Genomic DNA, 17,064 nt, shown 5'->3' on the forward strand with positions numbered 1-17,064 from the left:
TTAGATACACCAGCTCGCACTTAGCACTTTCATGATTACAAAAAATGCACATACTGTATAATAGTGTCCCGCTTTTAGGTCTAACTCTAGAAATTTCAGCACACGCTTCGCCCTCACAAGATAATCCAATCTTGTGATAGATTTTGTCATAATGTTTAGAATAAGATATTTCACCCATTTCCCTTTTCATTTTCTTTCTTAACCTTTTATTCTTGGTGTTGAATTTTTGTTTGCCCCACCCCTTCTCTAATCCAGTGTGACCCTTTAATTTTTCGTAATATTGATGTTTTTCAACTTGAATATGAAACAAATTATAGAGGCCTATGCAAACCGCCACTCGATTTTACATGATTTCAGTGATGCATTGCCTTCTGCTCATAAATATTATCATTGATCAAAATGAAGCCCATACAAGAACCATGGAGTTTCTTTAAAACGATGCAGACAATCACCGCCCATGTACAATACGCCTAGTGTTCATTCACAATAGGTCAATGTGGTATATGCACTGATGCGAATGAGCACACAATGGCGGGAAATTTTGAAAAGCTGATGGGCAGCCGAAAGTGAATGTCTTTTGTCGACAGGAATGCAAGCCATTTGACAACAGTAATGGCGTATGAGAAGGCGCCACAACGACCATTAGGACAGCAAATCTATAAACAACGGATAAGTGTTCTCAAATAATTAGATATCAGAGAGATTTTCTTTTCCTGATATTATTACATTCATGGTAGAAATAAATGGAAACTGCAGTGATTTCAAACATGAGTTTGGTGATGACAAGGTAAGTGAAATACATGTAATTATCTAAATATTCTCCAAGGAGTAAGTGTCATTACCAGTTGGACACCTTGCTTGTTCTGTTATCCATAATTATAATGCACGATAGGCGATCATGTACGCGAGTAACAGTAAAACGAGTATCAAAATCGCACAAATCACTGGGAAATTTTATACTTTTTACCAGCCCAGTCCGCGTAGTGAATGAAAATGGGGTTTATATTCACCCTTTTATGAAAAAACGAATATTTGTAGGGCTGTGAAACATGACAAAATGCTTGTTTCAGTAGTGTAATTTGAAGTCGAAGCGAGATTTCTAGTGTTTGGTCCTTTTTTATAGTGTCCACCTTGTGATGACAGCGACCCCCTGGGAAATGTTCAAAACGGTGAACTTTTGCGACCTTTTAACATTGCTTCAAAGCAATACACTTGTTCCAACCATTTTACCAATGACGAGAAAACATACAATGTGTTGGTGTTTGTCAATATCAATTTAAATGTTCATGTCAGTTATGCAAACATTAAGAAAATCTAGGTGTCGATCCGGGGGGGGGGGGTACGGGATATATCGCCCCAATATTTCAGGTGGGGATGGCCTGTGTCACTCATTTACCAATAATTTAAGGTCGAAGATCATAATTTTAATTCAAATTCAAATTCAAATTGTTTTATTCTCTCAGTAAAACCTTACATAAAAACAAATATAATACAAAGTTAAAATACATGTATTACAAATCGGTGTAAAAGACAGTCTAAAAATTGCATTATGGTTCAGAATCATACTGAGGGGTAGCTGCCAAAAAGGAAAAAAATCCTTATAATTAGGCCGACCCATTATTAAAACGAAAAGGTGACATAGAAAATGCAATAACAGGGAAATAGCAAAAACATTTCTAAAAACAAACAAAATAACTTAAAAATGCACATAAGCAATGAATTAAGATATCAAAAAGTGCCATGCCCTAACATAATAATACAATCATTATAATAATACAAGTGCAATACATAATTCATACATCATTCAGCCACTGTATTTCTCAAGAAGGTATCTTTTTAACTTTGTTTTGAATAAATTAAGTGTTTTTGCATTACGTATTTCATCTGTTAGTGAATTCCAAACTACAGGACCTTGATAAATGATGGATTGTTGTGACAGGGACGTTCTTATTTTAGGAAGATGAAAATTATTTGCATTTCTCGTAGGATAAGAATGTATATTGCAATTTAAGTAAAAATATTCCAATAGAGAAGTGGGTAAAAGTTTCCGATAACATAAAAACAAAGATTCCAAGCTGGTATGGATATATGTCATAAATATTTAAAAGTTTCAGATTATAATATATGGGTGAAGTATGGGCTAAAAAGATGAATGATTAACTATTCTTATTGCACGTTTTTGTAATTAAACAGTCTATCGAGATAAATTTTGGCTGCACTTCCCCATACATAAATACCATAATCAAGAAAAGGAGCAATGATAGCATTGTATATCATTTTTAAAATCGAAGATGGTAACATTTTAATTCTGAATAATATTCCTATATTCCTTGATATTTTATTGCAAATGATGTTAAGATGGGATTTCCATGTTAACTTGTCATCTATTGTCACGCCAAGAAATTTCAGAGACGAGACATGTTTAATTTCAGATCCAGCAAGGCTAATGCTTATTTGATCGATATCAACATTTCTATTTGTAAACATCATGAAATTGGTTTTCTTTACATTAACTGTGAGTTTGTTCATATATAACCAGTTTGAAATGTTATCAAGTTCATTGTTAAAAATACTTTGTAATTCAAATGGATCTTTATGTGACATAAAAATGCTAGTGTCGTCTGCAAATAAAATGTACTTTAAAACCTCAGACGTATTGCACAAATCATTGATATAAATAAGAAACAACAGAGGTCCAAGAATGGACCCCTGGGGCACTCCACACCTCAGATGCCTCCTTTCAGATTTAAAACCATTGACAATGACAAACTGCTCCCTATTTTGCAAGTAACTTTTGAATAAATCTAAAACAGCTCCTCTAATACCATAAAGTTGTAATTTGTAAATCAAAATATCGTGATCGAGCGTGTCAAATGCTTTACTTAAATCTAAAAATACGCTTAGCATCACTTCTTCATTATCAATAGAATTTGTTACATTGCGAATAAAATTAGTTAAAGCATGAGATGTGGAGTTCCCGGCTCGAAAACCATATTGATTTAAAGACAGAATATTGCACTTCTGAATAAAAGATAAAAGACGATTGTATATATATGCATTTCCCAAAGACCGTTGAAAAAACTGGCAAGACGGAAATTGGCCGATAATTTGAAAGCACTTCTCGAGATCCACTTTTAAAAATTGGAATTACACGAGCTAATTTCAATTTATCTATGAAAACACCACAGATAAAACATTTATTAATTATTTCAGACAATGGTTTACATATAAAAATATTGATTTTCTTAACAACTTTCATACTAATATCGTCATAACCGGCACTGGTATTGCTCTTGAAATTCTTTATGATATCAAAAATTTGACATGGAGAAGTAGGATTTAAAAATGCAGATTTATTATTTCTGATAATGTACTTTCCAACATGGTTATTATCAACTGAAACAAATTTATTATTCAGGTTTAATCCAACATTGACAAAAAAATCATTAAAAACATCGGAAATTATCTTTTCATTAATAACACTACCATCATCAAGAACTATTTTACTAACATGAGTTTTCTTATTCTCTGTGCCTAAAGCCATGTTAATAACATTCCATGTTTTGGTCATGTTTCCTTTGGCATTATTCAGTTGGTTTCTATAATATTCTTTTTTAGCTTGCTTAATCTTATCAACAGTTTTATTTCTAACTTGTTTATACACAGTCTTTCTATACATGGATTTGTTCTTCAAATATAGTTTATATAACCTGTTCCTCTTTTTTATGAGTTTATGAACTTCTTCATTGAACCAAGGTGCACTAATAACCTTTTTTTTTTATTATTCTTACAGCTTTTACAGGAAAACACGACTCGTACGCCTTTGTAAAAATATCATGAAATTTATTATAAGTTTCATGATGAATCATGAAGTATGATCATGATGATACTAATAAATATCTCTTTATTATTATTATCATAATAATTATTATTATCAATATTATTATCTTGATAATGATAATGATGATTATTATGATGATGGTAGTGATAGTTTTCATAGTTATCATATTTGGGTGTTTCCATTATATAAGGGACAAAATGGGTATCAATCACGCACGGGGGGGGGGATAAATCCCCCTTTCAAGTGGGGGTGGCGTGTGCTATCACCCCCATCCAATAATTCAAACATAATATTTACTACGAATCATATGACGAGTATCATCACGAAGAGTACAAGCTCACGGTTCGTAATTGTGAGATTAAATTGTTGTATACATGCATTTTTTTTCTCTCTGAATTTACGTATTTATTAATAAAACCACTCCTTACAGATATTGTTAGAAACAGATAGATAGAAAAATAGAAGAAAAAATCCAGGATAAAAGAGAATAACATTTTCGTACATGACATTATCTTTTTAGAATTTAATCCTCTCCGCAACCAAACGCTTGTGTTGTGCCCGCGCACCCTTTTGTACGTCACCTTATTTTTTTGTTAGTAACTTCTTTATCCCGGTTTGTGATGCAAAATAAATGGAGAACATATACATTAGTATATTGTAAAAGCATAGGCGGATCCAGGGGAGCCCGAGGGGCCCGCCCCCCCCCCCTATTGGCGGAGTAAAAAAAAGAAAAACAAGGAAAGAAAGACAAAAAAGGAAAAAGGGGAGAAAAGAGAGGAGAAAAAAGAAGAGGAGGAAGACGAGTGAATAAAATAAGATGAGGGGAAGACTTGGAAAATAAAAAGAATCTTTCACGTCATAAAAAAAATTTCGCTCGCGCTTCGCGCTCGCATTGCCTGTTAGGTGATTTTCATATCTTGTTCAATCTGGAGTTCAGTTAAATATCAAGTTTGGAAGTCAATATACAAAACATATTTCACCTCGGAAATCGAAACTTCCTGATTTTGTGTGATTAACAAATTGTTTTTAAAAAGTGCTATGTAAAAATTTCAGTTTTATGGTCTGAATATTAACATTTTCTGCTCGTGCTGCGCGCTCGCAAATTTTGACGTATCAGCTTTTCGTGTATTCCATAAAGTTTTCCAAATATCCCTTTTCAGGTCTGATTGTCAAAACGTATCAGCTAGCGCTGCACGCTCGCATTTTGATTGGCAAGTTATGGATGTCTCAATATTGATTATACAACAAACTATTTAAAATCCCCTTTTCATGACAGTTTATCAAAAAAAATTGCTCGCGATTCGCATTAATGGTTAAAATATATTCACTTGATTCATCCTATTTATAATGACAAAAGTGCTTTAATGTCAAGTTTTCAGGCCATAATATCATCAGATTTCGCGCCCTCATTAGGCATTAATTAATATAAGATATTAATCTAATAATTAGATTGTCCCTTTGTTTCATCTCGCACTTAGCAAGAGGAATAGGAAGATATTCATAATTTTCATATGCATGTCCTAAGGATGTCCCGGTCCTATATGTTAAAACTCAAAGTAATAATAATCGTAAATATCAGCTCTTTATTAAGTGCGATCCATATCCACCTCACAATTTTCCTACAAATTGCTTGAAATATAGAGCTGAAATTGACTCTTTTTTTAGATCAGAATATCAAATAGTTTAAGCTCGCGCTTTGCGCTCGTTTTGATTTTCATGATAAAATAAGAATTTAGAATGCCTAGATTCGAGGTCTTAATATAAAACACGCTCGCGTTATTAATGTAGGAAGATCCCCTATTACTAATTCTTTTAATGATTTACAAAACATGAATGTCCCGTTATAGGTCTATATCTCGCATCAATTGTTTAGTTACATACCTATCTTGTTCACGATTTCAAAAATGGATTAAAATTCCACATTCTTTATGTAGAAATGTCAAAAGTTTTCTGCTCGCGCTTCCTGCTCGCATTATTTGATTGTTGAAATATGTAACGTCTTCTTGCTAAGTGCAAGCAATCCTTAACAGGTACCTTTTCGATCAGTTTAAAACGTATATACAAATGTTCTGCTCGCGCTCTGCGCTCGCATTTATTAATGTAAGGAAGATCCCCACTTACTCATCCTTTTCATGATTTACAAAACTTGAATAGAGTGTCTCGTTCATTTAATAGGTTTAAATCTCGAAATGTTTAGCTCGCGCTTCGCGCTCGCATCAATTGTTTATTTATATACCTATTCTGTTTAAGTTACAAAAAAGTGCTTAGAATTTCCATTCCTTAGGTAAAACTGTCAAAAAAATTCAGCTCGTGCTTCGCGCTCGCATTATTTGATTTTAAAGTATGTAACGTCTTCAAGGCTAACAGTTACTGCAAGCAGTCTTTAACATTACCTTTTCCATCAGTTCATTTCTGCTCGCGCTTCACGTTCGTAGTACTTTTTATTCATTTGCGTACACATCTTTTTCAGGATAACAAACATTGCTCAGTATGTTAAGAATTTTAGGAAAAATACATAAGATTTCCCCAAAAAATAGCTCGCGCTTCGCGCTCGCATTATATAAATAAGGCTTATGGTATTATATATTTATTTTTATTCATAATAATAAAGCTAAGGAGTGACTATTAGGACTACCCCTTCAAAGAAGCCAAAAATCATTTTCGAGCGGCCGATCGGGGAAAATATGGCTGAAAAAAATCCGGGCCACCCTCTTGGTGAAGGCTGGATCCGCCCCTGTAAAAGAAATGAGAATTGAAATTTTAAAGAGAGTATGAAAGGCTAGTAACCCCCCAAAACCGATAAAATGGCTCATTTTCAGGTCATTAAAAAAACGCTAGAGATTCGCGCTCACATTGGTCTAGTACATGTACGTAGTATACATAGTCTTGGAGAAATACAGCGGACTTGTACTTAAAACTGTAGTGTTAAGGACTACCCCCGGTGGCGTACAGATGTTGGGCTTGGGGACCATGGAAGAACAGGGGTTAAATTTGAGATTTATATATATATATATATATATATATATATGTAAATGTTTTGTGAAAGAAATGGACGAAGAGAAACAATGGTAGGCGCAGCTTAAATCTCTTCGTCCGTTCTCTTCGTCCATTTCTTTCAAAAAACATTTAAATAAGAGTTGCCAAAGCTGTTGTACATGTACAATTTCTCACATTTGTATAATTTCTCCCGTACGTGTACTGCATCTAAGCAATAGCTTTGATCCAGCTGAGGCATGGCGGCTTGTCATTGTTCAAAACCCACCTACACCCGACAAAGGAAATTATAATTGGTATGGTGTCGAGAATCTGTTTATCCGACGGTCAATCGGATCGGGTCGCCCTTGCCACGAGCCCGTCTCTGTGGTCTAGTAGTTAAGGCACCGGCGTTCCAAGCTGGGGGCCCGGGTTCGATTCCCGGCAGAGACATTTTTTCGGTATCACAAATTTTTCCAAAGGGAAGATAGCTCTGGGGAACCTTGATTTAAGCTACGCCTATCATTGTTCTCTTTGTCCATTTCTTTCACAATATATATATATATTCCTGCATGCGATTAAAGAGCAGATTATTGAACTTTTTATGTATGTGATTTTCTTTTTGAAATTATGATACATCCCGCCAAATGACTTTTTGTTATCCTTTCTTCAAATTGTTTTTACTCACTCGTGCGTGGATGAAAAACTTGTATGTTATATCAGCTGAAAGAAGACATAAGCTTTACAATGATAGGTCATTTGTCTATTGCATTTATTTGTGCTTAAGTTATGATAAATCATCGATAAACCTCGATTTCGTTTTTTGTGCGACGCACTGTATAAATAAAATAAAAAGAGAATACTTAGTGGGGGATGTGTAGTCATCAGCTTACTCATTGCATATTCATGAGGACATGCACAGAGCTGTAGTGCCGAAATAATGCAAAGTTTTAAAATGTCATATCTTTGTTATTCCTTTTCCGATTTTGAAGTGATTTTCAGTGTTTCGTGCGTCTGATTTCTTTAATCTGTTTAAATCATTATATTTACAACCTGGAATACCCTTTCAACCAAAGGTCAAGATTTTGAAATTCCAAGATAATTTTGAAATTTTCAGTATAGTATCATGTTAAACATGAATAGGGGTAATAAATCTGGTAGTGCCGAATACCATTCGATTTTTGCCAGTACACCGTTGCATGACTGAGACAAAAGTAAAATTAAACCCTGAGAATGGTTTTTGTTTATCACACATAATATGAAAGGAAAACAAGTTTCTTAGTTAAGGTCAAACATTATTTGAGGTCGGCGAACTTAGGATTTCATTATCATATGAATGTGTTTATCATTATTATTATTCATCTTACATGTAATTGTTTTCAAAGTTGGAACTGCTGCTATATTGAATTTCCTAATCATGGTAAATACAGGCGAGACTCCCAGATGCGTTCCACTCGTTCAATTTTCTACCTCAACGTACAAATGAGAACCTCATAATTTTCTACTTTATTTTAAGTAATGAGTATATTTGACGTTGTGACATTGACATTGTGCCACCTTTTCCCCGAATAAAAACTTTTGAGCAATTTTAATTGTAGTGAGGCTTTGCATATAGAAAGCTCAATATTTGATCTACTAGATACAAATTTCAAGATTTGTGGATTCTCGTACTTAAATCAACTAGGGGCAAATGAATTGCTTATAATCACATATTAAAATACACCAGAAACCTATTTAATTTACATGAAATTCATGCATTTTATTTCTGGAAGAGAAGATATCAATATATCTAGATCCCTGATGACTATTCTTTTGATTGTTTCATGATTACAGGATTACACCGCGCATGCTTCGGCCTTCTTTGATGAAGAGATATATGAACTCCCTCATGAATCATCAAAGACTGTACCCACCAAGCAACCAGATATCATCCATACAGCAGTCAGACAGCATCTAAGCACCATACAAAGCAACCAGACTGTATCCAGGCACAACACCAAGCAAGCAGACAACATCCAGGCACATCACCAAGCAACCAGAGCATCCAAGCACCACACCAAGCAACCTGACAGCATTCTAGCAGCCAGACAACATCCAAGCACCACATATATAGCAACCAGACATCATCCAGGCACCACACCTAGCAACCAGACATCATCCAGGCACCACATTAAGGAACCAAACATCATCCAGGCACCACACCAAGCAACCGGACATCATCCAGGCACCACACCAAGCAACCAGACATCATCCAGGCACCACACCAAGCAACCAAACATCATCCAGGCACCACACCAAGCAACCGGACATCATCCAGGCACCACACCAAGCAACCAGACATCATCCAGGCACCACACCAAGCAAACAGACAGCATCCAGGCACCATACCAAGCAACCGGGTATCATCCAGGCACCACACCAAGCAACCGGACATAATCCAGGCACCCTACCAAGCATCCAGACAGCATCCAAGCAACCGGACATCATCCAGACACCACACTAAGCAACCAGACACCACACTAAGCAACCAGACAGCATCCAGGTACCATACCAAGCAACCAGACAGCATCCAGGCACCATACCAAGCAACCGGACATCATCCAGGCACCACACCAAGCAACCGGACATCATGCAGGCACCCTACCAAGCATCCAGACAGCATCCAAGCAACCGGACATCATCCAGCTAGGCACCACACTAAGCAACCAGACAGCATCCAGGTACCACACCAAGCAACTAAACAGCATCCAGATGCCACACCAAGCAACCAGACATCATCCAGGCACCACACCAAGTAACTAGGCAGCATCGAGGCATCACACCTAGCAACCAGTGTCATAATATAATCGCTTATGCTCCATTCGAGGCCCCGAGAGATAAGTTTAGTTCAGATGAAAATAACGTATGCACTTATTTGTTATTTCAGAAAACACAAAAATCAACTTCTAGTAGATTTGTTTAGATTATCCTTTTAATTTTAGACGATCGGAGTAGCAAGGTTATTGGCACCAAAATGATGGGATCTGGGATATTTCAGCCACATTTTCCCCGATCTGCCGCTCGAAGCTGATTTTTGTTTGTTTCTTTGAAGGGGTCATTTCTAAGCTTTATTCTTATAAATCAACATAAATATGTAATAATCTCATAAGCCTTATTTCATTAGTGCGAGCTATTTTATTTATTTTTATTTCATGTATTTTGTCCTAAAATTTAAACACTCTGGGCAATATTTGTGTTCCTAAACGAGATGTGTATCCACCTAAATAATTACTGCGAGCGCGAAGCGCGAGCAGAAATTTTTAATATACTTTTTGATCTGATCAAAAAAGGATCTGTTAACGGCTGCTTGCAGTTAGCCATGAAAACGTTACATATTTCAACAATCAAATAATGCGAAGCGCGAGCTGAAAATTTTGACATTTCTACCTGAAGAATGGAAATTCTAAGCACTTTTTGTAATCGTGAAAAGGATAAGTATATAACTAAACAATTGATGCGAAGCGCGAGCGGAAAAAAATGAGATTTACACCTAAAAATGGGCTCTCTATTCATGTTTTGTAAATCATGAAAAGGATGAGTAATTGAAAATATTCCTACATTAATGCGAGCAGGAAATTTTTTATATTGTCATATGAAACTGGATAATGATTTAAATAGAGAACAAGCTGCATATCTGAATAAACATGCGCGCGCGTGTTTCAGATTTCGACCTAGAATATGGGCACTCTAAATACATTTTTTATCATGAAAATCAATAAAGCGAGCGCGAAGCGAGAGCTTAAAATATTTGATTTTCCGATCTGAAAAATGGGTCAATTTAAGCTCTGTATTTCAAGCACTTTGTAGGAAAATTGTGAGATGATATGTTTCATTATTATTATTTTGAGTTTTGACATAGGACCGGGACATTCTAAGAACATTATGTCATCATATGAAAAGGTATGCGAGCGTGCAGCGCTAGCTGATACGTTTTAACAATCTGACCTGAATAGGGATATTTTGAGAACTTTATGGAATACAGGAAAATAATAGGTACCTGACAAATCAAATTTTGCGAGCGCGCAGCGCGAGCAGAAATTATTAATATTCAGACCAAATAACATTTTTTTTTTACAGAGCGCTTTTAAAAAATCAATTTGTAAATCAATTATGAAAGTTCGATTTCCGAGCTGAAATATGTTTTGTATATTGACTTTAAAATTCGATATTTTAAGCTCCATATTGAGCAAGATATGTAAATCCCCTAACAAGCAATGCGAGTGCAAAGCGCGAGCGAAAATTTTATATAGTGACATTTAAGATTTTTCTTATCATTTTCCAAGTCTTCCCCTCATCTTACTTTATTCATTTGCCTTCCTCCTCTCTTCCCTTTTTTTTTCTTTCCCCTTTTTTTCTTTTTTTGCTCCGCCAATAGGGGAAGGGGCCGGGCCCCTCGCCCCCCCTGGATCCGCCTATGAAGCCCACCCCAAAAAATGTATATTTTAATGAATAGAGAATCAAACATTCATAACGTTAAAAACTTCATCAAATCGTTTTGCTTATTTATCACAAAACAGTTTTATGGATAACTCGGTGACATGAAAATGAGAGAGTTGATGATGTTCCTCGCTTACCATTTTTTTAATTGTTTTAATTATACACATATTTTAATTTGTACAGATACAGATTTGACATGAAGGACCAACTTGACTGAACCATAGAATGTTGAAACAATGGCAATACCACATGCTAAGGGAGAAACAAAACTCATTTGCATACCGACCAGGATGTGCATATCACTGTTTTGTGAAAGTAAGTGAAACTTAAAACATGCAATTACTTATTTTACACCCGATTTGATGAAAGTTTCAGTGTTATGCTTGTTTGATCTTTCTATTTTTATTCAAATCAATTTTTTTGTTGGGGTGGACTTGTCCTTTAATATTCAGCTTGTGATCATCTCTAGCATTTAGTTCAGTAGTTTTTTTTTTGCAAGTTTCATGGGCAAAAGACTTTTAATTGAATATGACGACGTGCATATGCATGTATATGTATTTAAAATAGATTTAACTTTAAAATGTGACGAACAAAAAGAAAAGCAGCCAGAATGAAAAAAGATATTTATATCTAAATAGATAGAGTAAAATTCACAGAGCAAAAAGGTGAAAATTTCATCAAAATCGGATAACAAAAGTTATTGAATTTTAAAGATTTGCATCATTCCGGTGAAACAGTTGTAGGCATGTCTTCATGAATATTCATTAGGTGGGCTGATGATGTCACATCCCCACTTTCCCTTTTCTTATGTTATTACATGAAATCATAATTGTTTCATTTTTTCATATATTTATGTGCAAATGATGTGTCTCCATTGATATGAGATAAGTTGCAGCAAGAAATTACTAATGCACTTAATCAGTTGTAAATCCATTTTTTTTGTTTTTGGTAGAAATTTTTTGAATAAACCTAATTTCGTATAATGAAATACAAAAGAACAAGTGGGGATATGACATCATCAGCCCACCTAATGCATATACATGAAGACGTGCCGAGAACTGTTTCACCGGAATAATGCAAATCTTTAAAACTCAATAACTACGTTATTTGTTATCAAATATTTGATCAAATTTTCAGCATTTCGCTCTGTGAATTTTACTCTATTTATCGAGATATAAATATCTTCAGCCCGGAGCATCCCTTTAAGGATCTCCTTGCCATGCGCTTAATGTGATTATTTATTTTGGATGCCTTGAAAATTATGACGAGAAACCTTTTTTTTTTCTTCTATTAGTCACAATTGTAATGATTATTGTTTGGACCAAACCATAGAATGTAGACATAATCTGGTGAACACTTCAGAATTGAAATGAATGAATAGATGAATTCATACAATGTGAATAAATAGATGAATAAATAAATGAATAGATAAATGAATAAATAAATAGATCGATAGCTAGTTATTGAAAATAAATAAAATAATGAATGAATTTGATAAATAATTAGATTAAGTAATTAATCAATAGACGAATAATTAAATGAGCAGATGAATAATATTCATGAATACATGAAACAATGGATAGATAAATAATTGAGTAGAGTATTTCATATGCCTTTTCATACAGGCAAATCGGTTACTCTTTTGTACCAGTAATGTACGATTATTGATGCTTTAGTCTGCTTACTTTCGTGGGGTAGTTATCTTCATCGTGGTACAGTTCACAAGATAAATGCAGAAATATAGGTCATACTGCCCCAATGAAAATTCAGATAGAAAATGAAAACTGCGATGGAGACAAAAATTGAAATAGATCTGGGATCGCTTTCATGAAGCTTGTTATAATAACAAATTTGCATTAACAGTTAAAAGCTACTGAAATCATTCAATCTGATTGGATGATAGTAAACTGTCGTAGAAATTGTGCATTTGTTATTATAACATTTTTTTATTAAAATGGAATCCTGATCGTTTAGTGAGTAAATTTCATTTTCTGGCAAAGACATGGATATTCCTTTTTTTAGGAACTCTGTTATAATGTATTTCTAGAATGTTTTATGAATGTATTTGTACATATATTATTCTTCTGAATTGTAATGATATCCGTATCAGCTTTAAAGGGGCGGCAAATTGACAGACTCCATTGAATGTATGCTGTAAATAGTCTTCAAAATTAATACACATTTTGCAACTAATTACTGCTTGTATGGATGCATCCAAAAGTGATTTCAGCATGTCATCATAATAAGTTGGCCTATGTATGGGTACAATCAGGGTATACTGAGCCGTCTCATTTGACTACAAAAAAGTTGCCCTTTCCCCCTCAATGGTAGTGTGTGTGTTGTAAACAAGTGATATGATAATCATTTCAAATTGTGTGGCATAATGTCACCCACATTTTTTTTTTTTTTTTTATAGGGGTTCAATCTTTTAATTACATGTTCTTCCAATTGCTTCATTTTAGGAGAGGACACTTTGGAACATTGGAACCTCTGTCTGGAAAATGAGTGGATGTGGGGTAAATGAACATTCTCAGTTTATTGCATCCATACAAGTGTACTTATACACATACATACACCCACACACAAAAAAAATGTTAATCAAATAATGTATTATCTAATAATAATTATTATCCAATGTATTATCTAACAGTGCGTATTAGCACCGAATTCGGAGAGGATATTTTTGGACAGATTCGGCACCCTATTTGGGTTTTTTTATTAATAGAAGATCAACTTATTGGTAGCTTTTAGAGTTTTCAGTTTTTGAATATTTAATTTCAATAATCAATTCTGATTGGTAGAACAATGCCTATGCCTAATGATCACTAATGATAAAGATCTGAGGGCTCGAAATTGGGAAAAAAAATTAGACTAATTATGGCCCTAAAATTCCAGATATGGTCACTTCTGAGAAGTAAATGTGTATTTCAATAATGGAAAAAGTTCTCTTGCAGGTTGTTCTAACAGTGTTCTAACAGATTTGAGATTGCAATTCAATTATTTCTTCTGATGCACAGTAAGAATTTTGTTTTCAAAGTATACTCTGACTGTAAAAAGAAACCATAATAAGAATACAATGCTTAATATAGGTTTTGCACTTGGTTAGATTTGAGTAGTTGAAGATTCTAGGTGGTGCAATTAAGGCTGCTAGTTCGTATCTGCTTCAGATTATCAAAAATAGTTTTGTTAAGAATTATGTATATCATTTGAAAATTGATTTTTCTTATGTATTTCCCAAAATCGTCCAGGCAAAATAACGAATTTTAAAAATAAGTAAATGTATCATCAGAGGAATTCATCGGTAAATCGGTCTACCATATTCTACCTAATTTCTTAAGTGCACTTGAAAAATCTGAACTACAAGCACTCTGCAAATAACATGTTTGTAAATTACGTTATTGGCCTAAAGTTTTTATTTATTTTGCCTGGACGATTGATTATTAAATGATCATATGACACCTCCTTGTTGTAACTTGTATTTATTACCCCTCCACCTCTCTCTCCCATCTATCCCTCTCTCTCTCTCCTCTCCCTTCCCTCTCTGTCTTCCCCTCATCCCCCCCCCCCCCTACCATCTACAGGGGCTTTCACACTTGGTTGCGCGAGCTTTTGATTCCACTATATTTTGCAGACAATAGTATTTCTCGCAACTAATTGTGAAAGCCCTTTATACATCCGGTGAACTTCATGAAATGTATGTTCTCATTTTAACAATTACTTCAGCAAAAAATGTAATAAACTTCCAATTATTGATTTAAAACCTTTTGTGACAGATGCAAGAATGCAAGAAAAATTTGAAAACTTAACGTTATCCAAAGAAAATTACTTCTCTTTAGCATTGTCAATTCTTGTCTTGTAACTGGTATTTTTTTTCACACCATTTTAGTGAATTAATAATTATCAAAAATACAAATCATATACTTGATTAAAAAATAGAATACAAATCAAATGTGTGACAAAGTATGCAGCACATTGTCAGAAAATGATCTTCAAACGAATCTAAAATTTATATTTTGTGAAATTCACCTTTGTAAACATACCTGTAATGTTGCAAAATGTATTGTTGTTGGCAATCAAGAAATTTTAATACTTCACACTTAAGGAACATGGAAAAAGAATGGGTCGATTGATCAAGCATTCATTTGAGTGGATATTGCAATAATTCATAACAAATAATTAATTCCACATGGTTGCTATGGTAGAAAAACTCATTTCATTGAAAAGCAGGAAAAAAATCTGCCATCAATATCAATCCATTTTGCAACATTCACCTCCTCACCCAAAAATAATCTGGAATCTGCAAGTCAAAATGTGGCATTGTCCTTGAAAGTACTCTATAAGCTGAAATTAACGCAGTACTTATATTTCACTAATTTTGTGAGTGCACCATTAAATTGCCCCCCCCCCCTCGAAAATAAAAATGGGGGCTGAATAAATTTAATCACTCGACCTCTGATGAAATAGAAACTACACCTAAAAAACAAAAAAAAATCACAATGATGCACCTCGACTTTCTAAATTTACTATTTACACAATGTACAGTACCCATGATAAAACTAAGAACAATGTCACATTTGGCTTGCAAATAAGGGTTCCTTGACATTTGCTCCTGAGACGATTGCTCTTGAGAAAGATCCTTAATGAAGCCAAACATAACCCTGACCTCTAACCCAATGCTAATCCTACACCCATGTCATAACACTAACCCTATAAGGAAAGAGCAATTGACCCAGAAGCAAATGTCACATTATTACAGAAGGGGGGGGGGGGAGATTGCAATACAGTAGATAGAAAAGGTGGGGGGATCACAAAGGATAGATGAGGGGGGGGGGGAGATCACAAAGGATAGGAAAAGGGGAGATGACAATAGAAAAGGGGCAGGCAAGACAGAAATAAGCATCACTAAAAAGCAAGAATTTGTCATTTTCCAAGAGATTTATTTCTCAAATAAAAAAAAATTTAAAAAAAAAATGACCAGCAGCCAAGAAGATTCATTCAAGTAAGGAAGTTTCCATGGCAGCTGACCTCTCAATTCAATGGAGCAAACCCAAAACCTCACAAAATGGCCAGCAGCCTGATCTGAGCTGGGGGCCTTCTTGACAGAATCACACAATACATGATGCCACTACCCAGAGTCTAATTTTCAAGTGTGCAGGGCGGGGCGCTGGACACTGTCATGCATGATACCCCATCCTTGATGCAGGTGCTTTATTTTCAAGTTCAATGATACCCTGCATAGCTAAGGTTATGGAAGACAATGCATTGATTTTCCAAGCAATTTTGTGTTTGGGGGGGGGGGGGGACTTCACCCACATAATCTACATTTTGCCCCATCCCCCCATCTTCTCATCCCCCATCCCCCTACCTTTTCTCTTCCCAAATGAATCGGTGTGTTAATCTCCATTGTAGTCTCTCTATTCACCCTTGGACAATACTACCACCTGATTGCCTTTAATCTGCTCATTACCCCCCCCCCTCCTTCCCTCTATTTCCCCTCTTCTACAAGTTTACCTGTGAATCCACCAATTGTGTTCTCTCTCCATACCTCCCTGTACTATCCATCCAAGGGAGCATTCCATAAATATCCATATCAGTGATTTTCAGTCAGATGTTATAAGCTACTGTAAATCAATGCATCTGATTGGCTGAGAGCAAATTAGTGATAATCACTGATAAAACTCTTCATGAAATGCCCTCCATATCCTGTCAATCTTTCTTCATTTCACATCCTTTCAACATTTATTCTCCATGACTGATATGTTCTAAGTAATTTA

At 35.0% G+C, this 17,064-nt stretch overlaps 1 protein-coding gene and 1 non-coding gene across 4 annotated transcripts; both read left to right on the plus strand.

Moving 5' to 3' along the window:
* The first annotated feature begins 562 nt into the window (after nucleotides 1-562).
* Nucleotides 563-16,027, plus strand: LOC135153574 (soluble scavenger receptor cysteine-rich domain-containing protein SSC5D-like). Of its 3 annotated transcripts, none has more exons than XR_010293042.1 (4): nucleotides 563-787; nucleotides 8,648-9,694; nucleotides 11,474-11,605; nucleotides 13,753-16,027. XR_010293042.1 is itself a non-coding variant. In XM_064096835.1 (2 exons), the coding sequence occupies exons 1-2, from the start codon at nucleotides 731-733 to the stop codon at nucleotides 9,248-9,250; spliced, it is 660 nt and encodes a 219-aa protein (XP_063952905.1). In that variant the 5' UTR covers nucleotides 573-730; the 3' UTR covers nucleotides 9,251-11,878. The 3 variants fall into 3 exon arrangements, 1 of the variants encoding a protein (XP_063952905.1); XR_010293041.1 differs by having other exon boundaries at nucleotides 600-787; nucleotides 8,648-9,716; nucleotides 13,753-14,208; XM_064096835.1 differs by lacking the exon at nucleotides 13,753-16,027 and having other exon boundaries at nucleotides 573-787; nucleotides 8,648-11,878.
* TRNAG-UCC (transfer RNA glycine (anticodon UCC)) lies at nucleotides 7,196-7,267 on the plus strand. Its single transcript has one exon. It is a non-coding gene; the product is annotated as a tRNA-Gly (tRNA).
* Nucleotides 16,028-17,064: the final 1,037 nt, after the last annotated feature.

Source organism: Lytechinus pictus, chromosome 3, assembly GCF_037042905.1.
Source record: "Lytechinus pictus isolate F3 Inbred chromosome 3, Lp3.0, whole genome shotgun sequence".
Classification (NCBI taxonomy): domain Eukaryota; kingdom Metazoa; phylum Echinodermata; class Echinoidea; order Temnopleuroida; family Toxopneustidae; genus Lytechinus; species Lytechinus pictus.